This window comes from Haliotis cracherodii, unplaced genomic scaffold, assembly GCF_022045235.1.
Source record: "Haliotis cracherodii isolate W230 unplaced genomic scaffold, xgHalCrac1.p SCAF_1, whole genome shotgun sequence".
Taxonomy (NCBI): Eukaryota; Metazoa; Mollusca; class Gastropoda; order Lepetellida; family Haliotidae; genus Haliotis; species Haliotis cracherodii.
Genome location: NW_027266264.1, coordinates 70,783,863 through 70,793,720, shown reverse-complemented (window position 1 = coordinate 70,793,720; position 9,858 = coordinate 70,783,863). Strand labels below are relative to the sequence as shown.

Here is a 9,858-nt window from a genome sequence, read left to right as displayed (position 1 = left end):
GTCCGACTATTTGATATTCTAAACAATGAGCCTGAAATGTTTTGTTAGAAAAACAACAATGTATTTTTTGTGGCATACAAATTTCTTTCAACAGTCTGAAATACGACTATTTCTTTCAAGAATTTTCGGGGATATTTTTTCCCCCATAAAATCCCAGAACCCCTCAGAATATCAAATGGTCGGTCTCTAGGCAAGATGAAACAAATTACAGCACATATTGAGCACATATAAAACATACATAAATCTAAAGTGATGATACCGATAATACGCCAGCACATTTCATACATAATAGCACGGACAGGTTCTAGTTGTGGTTTTGTTTGTTTCTTGTTTAACGACGCCCTCAGCAGTATTCCAGCTATATGACGCCGGCTAGACGATCCAGTGATGATGAACATCGGTCTCCGCGATTGACATGCATCAACCAAGTAAGCAAGCCTCCCAATCCCATTTGTCACCTCTTACGACAAGCACGGGTGGCCGGGAACCAATTCTGACCCGGACCTTCACGGGGATCATGTGAACTAAGTTCTCTTATAACACATGAATAGGCAAAAGAATGAAGCTTAAGAAGCAGTATTACAATTCGTGTAAAAACAATTTCCCGGCCTATTTGTTTGAGCACAAAAATTACCCTTATTTTGCTTCACAACGATCAACTTTCAAATATCACAGAAAGAATAATAACAAACAATAAATCAGCAAGAATATATCATATACAATGTACATGATAACAGATGTATGTGTTTTCCGTCGGTATTAGTACAATGGATTTGTCAAAGTTCTTACTTAAGAATTAACATACCATTCCTTTCTATATTGTGTAGAACACACTAAATATAATATCTTTTCTCAACTTGATTCAATAAGGTTCATGCAACAGAAATACATTCATGTCCAACCATCCTCTTTTGGTGTTTCGGCATGAATGGTAGTACATCATTTTGTTCAAAAGAGCAAGGCGACTGTCGAAATTCAGTTGATCCCACCACTCATAGATCACGGGCTGTAGTCACTAATGGCTGTCGTTTTAGTCATAGGGCTGATGATAAGAAGCACAAACGTTGACACCAAGGTTATTGTTAAGAAGATGGAGAAGAAGAACTTATCCATCACTCGAGCAATTTCTTGCCATTCATTCACTGCCACTCGTTCTGCGCGGCCCCTTTCATATGCTTCCATAAGAAGTCTCAAATATCGAACTATTTCTTTCTCCATAGTAGCTACAGGATTAGAACTTGGGACACCACCATTAGACGGTGTACCGCCTGCTCTCGGTCTTTGTCCAGACTCCACGAGGCCGTTCATGTGCAGGTCCAGCCTATGAGGATCATTCTGATAGTCTGTCCTTACATCTGCTGACGGGTCTTCGTGAACCTCTTGGAAACTTGGTCTACTTGGCCTCTCACGCCTGCCGAGATAGTTGAGTCGCATACAGAGAATCTTGCCCACAATGTTTGCTATGAACTTGATACAGACGGGAGGACGGTTGAGCAGGCCCCCCTTGTGGTGACAGTTGAGTACAAATACTGACAAGGCAACAGAAATGGCACTCATAGCCATTATGACGGTCAGGTAGATACCTGCAATGTCAAAGGGGACGATGAAAGAATTTGAATGACTATAGTCTTGGAAAATCATGTTTGACAAATTATGCATTTAGTTTAAGATACAACTTACTTATACTAGGTAAGTGTGAGTGTGTGTTTCAGTTTGTTTGATATTTAACGCCGATTTCAGCAATGTTCCAGCTATATGACGGCGGCCTGTATATAATCGAATCTGGACCAGACAATCCAGGGATTGATATTACGAACAACGATCCAAGCCGCCGGGGTACGTTGACAAACCATCAACAAAATCACCGAGTATACCCGCCAACCATTATATCACCTCTTACGACTAGCACAGATTGCTCGGGATCAATTGTATCCCGGACTCCACACGGGTTCTCAATTTAGTCACCCTTATGACCATCAATGGGTGCTGGTCATATTCTGCCCTCGGTCCCCATTGGGTGACACTGAATCAACACTGATAATTAATGTTAGTTGAATATAATATTGCATTGAGGCAACAAACTGACCAGTATACAATTACACGACAATGCCCACATAAGCCGGTTTTGCAGGTCAAAGACATCATCCGATCAAATACGATCAACCCTATACTGCACATGATATTATTAGCCATAACCACTGTCCTTTGGAACACGGAAACCTGAACGAAGAATTACAATTCATGAACTGTTTCACAAGATAACATAGAGATTTCCCTACTAGCAACAGCAAACTACTTGAAACCATCTTCGCGCTGTATGCGAGACATATTCAGCAAATATATTGATCAATTTGTCATGCTCCTGCTTAGTAGCACTTCTTAAAAATCAATGATGAAAACGTGCCGGTTTTTTGTTTGTAGAACTAAGTCTTATGAGACATAACTTGATAGGACGCATACGTTAGGATCTGTCGCATACATGTATTCATTTGTGTTGGTCTTATTTAAATAGTCTCATTTGAATAGGATGTAAAATGAATAACAATAACTATTCATATTCTTGTAAATACGGCAAGTCATAATACAGGTTATCAAGGTAAGCTCAGCATTGTCATATTGTATCACCCTCCGCAGCCTTAACGATCGCACGAAATCGCCATTGTCATCAAATCTGTAAATATCGTTATACGCAACTCACTTACCCATTGTAAAGTTAAACCCTTAACACTACCCATCATTACATTCCATTCTAAATTCAATCCTAATAGACCAATCCATCGTCTAGGAAAGATTCATTCAGACACGGACATCTTTGATAATACCATCTGAGGACGCAAATTTCACCCTGCTATAATTGGTCCGTATTTCAGGCTGTTACTTCATAACATGGGAATGTCAATTCAAGCAGCAACCATGATAACCCAGTTATCAATAGCCCTCATGTCGATGTTTCGATACCTTTTGAAAAGCGACCCTATCAACCCTGGCTACCATTCGTTAAGTACATTCATTAGTCCTGGTGCTGAAACCACAAGGGGGCATTCTATGAGTGAGGACTAATAGAATTGCGACTGATCTATAGTGTGGCACTTCAGCAGAAGACAGGACAATAAATCTCAAGAGGAGACTCGATGCAGCTGACTTTGAAGCCACTACGGCAATCTCCTTATGAGACATTACAAGATTAAGACTTCTTGAGAAGAAAGTGCCACCACACTTCATCCTTTACTAATAACTGACACTTTTGGAGGTAACAAGATGTAATTTTGTAACACTTTGATAAAATGTAACCCTCCCATTTGACAATTTCTCTAGAATCGTCTTTGGGTTCAAATGAATCTTCCGCGGTAGTTTGTTTAACGAATGGCCAATATGAACCTTGAGGTCACAATAAAGCTTTTTCGGTTGTCCATGTTGGACACCAATTACATTACGTGAAAAAATTGATTTATGTTTAACATCGATATGTTTGATCCCGAAACGTACATTATGTTGATGGACCGAAATATCCTGGCAACAATTCCTGAAAAAATTACCGACAAACACCTCTAAATGGCATCTCCTACTCTGCAAGGCTCCGATATCTTATAGTTTTTTGTAGAAAACAACGTATACGCTGTCATGAGATGTGCCGGACGGAAGCATTTGTCTGCGGCAAAATTGTCTGATCTAAGATTCAATCGGAGACGATGCAGTATAACTTGATCAGTGTTTCCCCGATTTCACACGATTTATAAGTGTATTTTAGTATCCTAAAATCGTATATACGTTGTGTGGCAAAGGCTGCCAATCGATACGCGTGTCATTAGCAGGAGCATCTTAGGTAGCATGACTTGCCATGTCGTGGGGACCATGATCTGAACATTGTAGCCACCATTCTTACCACTGAACAGACACTTTTATATTCTTATCAGAATACATTTTGTGACAATTGCCACTGTTACTTTAACTGTATGTTTCACAAGCCTACAGTGCATGTATAAAGTACCATTCTATACATCTATCTGTATTTTATATTTAGAACCTCCTCTATCTATATTCTCCATTTTATATTCTAGAATATATAAGTATTAAATTTTATTCAATATTAACATTGGTACTATATTCAGTTTGGTCATACACCATTGATTTTTACACTATTTTACCATTTATGCATAAATATTTTTTTTTAAAATAACGTCAATATTGCAAGTACTTAAAAACACAGGAGAACTGAAGAGCCAATTCAAAGGTTAGATAAGGTGTTTTAAGTGTATCCCACGTGCACTGACATTTAAGAGACGGATTCTTCCAGGTTAATGGGATAGTCACAAAGTCTGTCTGTAATTACCAGTAACTAGCAATCAGGATCGCTGATAGAATCTCTAAAACTACAGTGAATAGACTCAATGGTTCGTTTACCATTTCCGACAAAGACTGCTTAAAGGGGCCAGTTTCAATTACATGTTAAATTACACGTGTCGTAATGATACTAAAGATAAAGGGGGATAAATGTCATCTGGACGCGTCCTCATCCTAGACGTGTATCAGATCTGTTCAAAATATCTTATTCTAAATGTGGCAATTGTTAATGAGTTTAATTCTGTGTAAATGTAATGCACAAAAAGTCTGATACCGGAAGGAAGAATGATTAGATTTTCAAGATGAGTTTGATCAATGGCATTTTGATGCCATCGTTCGTACCTAAGGTGTTTTACAAAGAAGCCTCTTACGCTACCCACAGTATATGCAAGATGACCTATCTCTGTAACCTTTCGCAACCGTTCTCTGTAGCGTAATTGCGATGCAATGTTTGGGAGTGGTGTAAGGAGATTCTGTTCCAAAAGCTCCGCGTGCCTTCAAGAATGCAATAAAAGTGCTTTATTGAAGCATATGCGCTATTATATTCTAGATTTCAGAAGTTTGAAGAGGTAATATAGAAATCGATGGATCTCGTAATGTTTGTTTGGAAGATTTTGTAAGATAATATTCATCTGTTGGACTGTAATCCTATTTTCAAATATATTATAACTGTCGATTTGTGAGAAATATAGTTAGCTTGAATTCTTGTCATTATCAGGAAACATGTCCCAATGAAATAGTTATTACCCATACAAACTAAAACTCCTTTAGTTTCAAGACAGCGACTGAGTGAGTGTATTTGTACTGTTGTCCGTCGCTTTAGGCACTATTTCAACAATATCACACTGTGGGACAACACAAATGTGGGCTGCACACCGGCTACCGTTGTTGGGAATGTCTTCGACTATTAGCTAACACTCTAACCACAGAGCTACCATCCTGTCTAAAGTGGTAACGAGTGTCATAAATGTTAATATAGGTCTCAGCAATATATACACACATATATAATATTAATCAATAAATGTGCAATTGAAATACCAATGAAATCAGCATCACCATAGTGCAACTGCAACACTAAAATTGAAGCGTAATTTCCCTACAACTTATTTAGTCTTGAGTTTTTATTTTAGAAAATAATTAACTGATCCTACGTGTAAAATATAGTCCAGAATCACTCGTTGCCAAACATGCCATGTGAAGTCAGAAACCACCCTTGGTCTCTCAAATACTTTTTTCTTAAGTCAATTGACAAAAGGGATTATAAGCATACGCTCGAGGATATACGGAGTAACAGCAAATATTGGTGGTATTCACCGTACGATATGTACTCGCAAGAGCCACTTACGCCCTCCTTTGTTGCCAATAATGTCCGCTATATGAACAGACCAATGTGGTAACATAGAGGACGTCTAGACTTAGTCAATGGCGATGATGAAAGTTTCCCGAAGACGTGTTCCAGCTTTGAAAGGTGACATGTAGAACCGGTTGTCGTTCAATGAACATCATGATTCCATCAGTGGTGATGTTGGCAAATGTCTAATGGTGGGTGTACTCTGACGGGGTAGCAGTCATAGTTTCCCTATTCAAGTCTTGGATGAATCACTTCAACCTCTGAGTAACCAGACAGTTTTGAGACAGTTCCAGTTTAGTGTTTGGCTAAGATTAAGCTAAGTGGTACTTTTACTGCGACGCGACAAGCCTGATATCTAAGACTGATCTAAATCATTAAATGGAAAGACTAACAACATGGTCCTGAGTAAGTGTTTGTAGGAAGTTATTGCCAGGTAAATCCTACAATTTCGGAAAACGTATTAAAACATGTATCACGCAATGCTGTCCCCTACCCCAACCCGATCTCAAACCCGCCATCCAAGTTTCTTATGTTAATACTCCTCATCATCACACATTGCATCGCTACCATAGCTACGTTTGTTTCTAACGTTCTCCTACATATTCTGGTATAAATGGTGTATCTCTTCGTCGAGTGACAGGAACTAACAGCAAATGTACTCGTCCAGATGAAATACAATTTACATGTCTGCTGACCTTTTCATATGCCAATAACAGTGTGATTTGAGAGAGTGCACTCTCAGTTACCATCGTTTTGTTTGAATGCCTTCAGTTGTGAATGGTAAATCACAAATTTGATCTTGGAAGTGGTATCACATGCGGGCGAGACAGGTTAAACTAAGATATCATTGCATACATTATTTAAACGTCGTGACTCAGGTTACAGGTCTGACGCAGTTACGTTTACAGTATTAAACTAGCGGTATCAATAACCAGGAAGACGGTTGTTTCAACACGTTCACACCCTAACTGTGCCATGTTGAATAACCCTTACCTAATATGCTTCTATACACAAACATTTATACAAATTCAGAAGCCGACTTCGGTCATACATGTTTTAGAGGATTCTTCATGGGTCTGTTTACTCACCTATAAGGGGTATATATTCCGATGTTGGTGGCATGTTTTCCGCAACCAGCAGCATAAACACTGAAAACGCTAGGAGTACTGTGAGCCCGAGTGTGACCTTCTCCCCAGAATCCGGGGGCAGGAGGAAACCCGTTAGAGAAAGGCTGGACAGTAACATACACGGTATTATCACGTTGAAAAAATAGTACAACACTCTCCTCCTTAAATGGATATAGAACGTCACATCCGGAAAAGGTTCATCGCAACAGGGGTAAAATATAACGTTTCGAACAACCTTGGTATCCACTAGAGTCCATTCTCCATTGTCCACAAAGTTGGACAGGTCGACCTCCGATGTTCTGTTGAGCACGTCCACCTGGAATCCATCGTACGCCCAAGACCCCATCTTCAGACGGCACACCTGGTCATCGAAAGGGAAGTAGGTGATGTCCATCTTACATGATGACCGAAAACGTACGATGGGTGGCCAAAACACGTTGCCATCACTGCCAACCATTGCCAGACTGCGCATGTACCTCTTGTTATGGTTGTCCACGCTGGAAGGGTGACCAGGATAAGGTTTATTTCTATAGACACAAATCATGGATGCAATACAGAGTACAGTGTCAATATACGTTACCTCAATGCCATGAAACTACAATAGTTATTAGCTATAATTTGACTTTTTACTCTGCATTAGACAAATACACAATTCAATTTTGCCCTGGAACAAGTACGTTCTTACGCATTCAATGATAGCAAATATTTTAGTAATCTGTGCATAGATTATATTATACTTACTGTATTTTTAAATGAACAGAGATGTAAAACAATGAATACAAATACTGTTGTTTTATCAACAATATAGATATCGATTGATCTCACCCAAGCGATATCTCCTGTGGGAGCCAGTTTTGGATGATAAATACCAATTACATTCAATGAACCTATTCACCAGAATATGTAAACATATACAAATACCGGTACCTGTTGTACAGTACAATGTCTGGCAGCCATATGAGATCACATGGAACTCTCAGTACTGTAATGTTGGCATAATCCGTTGTGTTCCATGTTAGCTTCTCGTCTCGCCACTCCTGAAGGAATGTCAGAACAATTAATGTCCACTGACAATGTTAAACTTGTATGTCATACTCTTGGCACAAACTATCATACTCTTGCATAAAAGGTATAGAATATAACGATGTTTCGCTGTGTGCATGAACACTACAGGGTTTTGTAATTATGTATCATCGAGCTTTTTGTGTGGCGATGATATTTTTAATCAGGTTTCGTCGTTTAGAGGATGTAATGTGAACTGCATGGGACGATTTTTATAAATTTGAATTTCAGAAAACGGACAAAATCGTCATTGCATTGATGGATTGTGTTTCTCCCTCTATAAATCGCGCGTGAATGTCCATTTAGAAAAGTCTCATCTTATAGCCAAAGTTACTGTAGATACGCCCCTCGAAAACACAGCCTGTAGACCAAGACCTTATCAACATTTAATTGTGGACATTGTTTGTAGTATGTATGTCCCCATTCGGATATTATACGTCTTTCGTCTTCTGGTAGGTCCACATGATACAGCTATCGCTTGAACAACTTTTAGAGTTCTCAGGTCACTGGATAGCGTCTTCTCTTCCAGCAACAGTTCAATTATTCCCGATTAAAGCTACCAGCGACCAAGGAGAAAGTATTTGTTTTATTAAGGCATCAATCACTACAATTGGAAAGCAAATATTTGCCTTTTAAGATGTTTGTTCGTAGATTTCGATAAAGTGGTTGATCGCTTCCTTCTGAAAGTTCTCCTTGGCTGTGCGACTCTACAACTGATAACAACTGAGGGCAATTTCGGGTATAGTTTTTTCCGCTCTGGACGACGGCCTGTATGGTCATTGCTGATAGTGATGCATATTTGATACTGATTTATATAGGCTAGGGAGCGCTAGATTGATGACTGGTTAACGGTGATGAAATGGTTTCGCTGAACATCTCAGCAGGGTAACCATTAATCACTAACGTCAACGTCGATAAGAATTTGATTTTGCTGTGTTCATGTGTTCATGATTTAGACACTTCATGGTATGGACTTCTAGGATATTTCTTAAGCTCATAAGTTAAACATTTCTCAAGGTTTCGTTCACCAATATCATTCCATATATGAAATATAATCCATGTACTGATGCAGTTTCAAGAAAGGTAATTGCATTAGTTTTCAAACTGTTACAGTAAATGCAATTATATTACCATCTGGTGGTGATCTGTGGATTTGAAATTGCAACAATAATACAATTCAGTATGAAGTGAAGTTATATTCGGTCTTAGACATGCATTATTCATTCTCGGCAGTAATGTCGCATTGAGTTGATACAAAAGAGGCTTAATGAAATCACCATATCTTGTCACTTTATTGTCGTCGTCGGTGTCAACACTACAACGTCTTAGAATATCATTGAATGTTTCAAGTAACGAACCAAGATCATATCGTTAACTGCAACGATGTACATATTTATTCCACACGTTTTAAAGACGTATGTTTGTTTGTTTGTTTGTTTGTTGTTGAACGCCGCACTCGGCAATATTCCAGCTATATGACGGCTTAAGACGTATGATAAATACATGTGAACTTAAAACAAACGTTAACATTCAAATAGTCAGAACGAGCAGTTAACCAATGCATATAAAATATTTTACCTGATCTAACCATACATTGATTGACAGCACTTGGTTCTTCTCGTCCTGAAATGAAGCAAACATATATCAAACACTGTCATGCAAATTCACAGAAAAAATTCAGCTAACGCTGAGGACCCCCTCCCGCATTTCATCCTTACATCTTCATCTGCTAAAGGTTTGCTTCATGAAAACGTCATCAATGATCAGAATTTGACCTTCTGCACTACAATTGCTACCAGATACGACTATTAAGGTATTTCAACTGCGATCACATCGTGTCATCACTAATTTTCAGTGATCCATTCATGTAATTGTCACCCGTTGTTTTACCCGTTACGCCCAACTGAATCTATTTCAGAGGATGGACAGGACGGATTATTCTCTGACGTTGATCATTTGTTTTTATGCCACTATACA

The 9,858-nt window shown here is 38.8% G+C and overlaps 1 protein-coding gene across 1 annotated transcript in view; it reads right to left on the bottom strand.

Annotated features, from left to right (window-relative positions):
- Positions 1 to 256: 256 nt before the first annotated feature.
- The window catches only part of LOC139468215 (neuronal acetylcholine receptor subunit alpha-10-like), a 43,011-nt gene continuing 33,409 nt past the window's right edge, over positions 257 to 9,858 (bottom strand). The window contains exons 3-6 of the mRNA XM_071250039.1: positions 9,460 to 9,504; positions 7,747 to 7,856; positions 6,781 to 7,316; positions 257 to 1,583 (exon numbers count right to left, since the gene is read on the bottom strand). Of these exons, the coding sequence (XP_071106140.1) occupies positions 1,000 to 1,583; positions 6,781 to 7,316; positions 7,747 to 7,856; positions 9,460 to 9,504 (1,275 nt within the window). The 3' untranslated portion in view covers positions 257 to 999. The remainder of the gene's footprint in view (positions 1,584 to 6,780; positions 7,317 to 7,746; positions 7,857 to 9,459; positions 9,505 to 9,858) is intronic.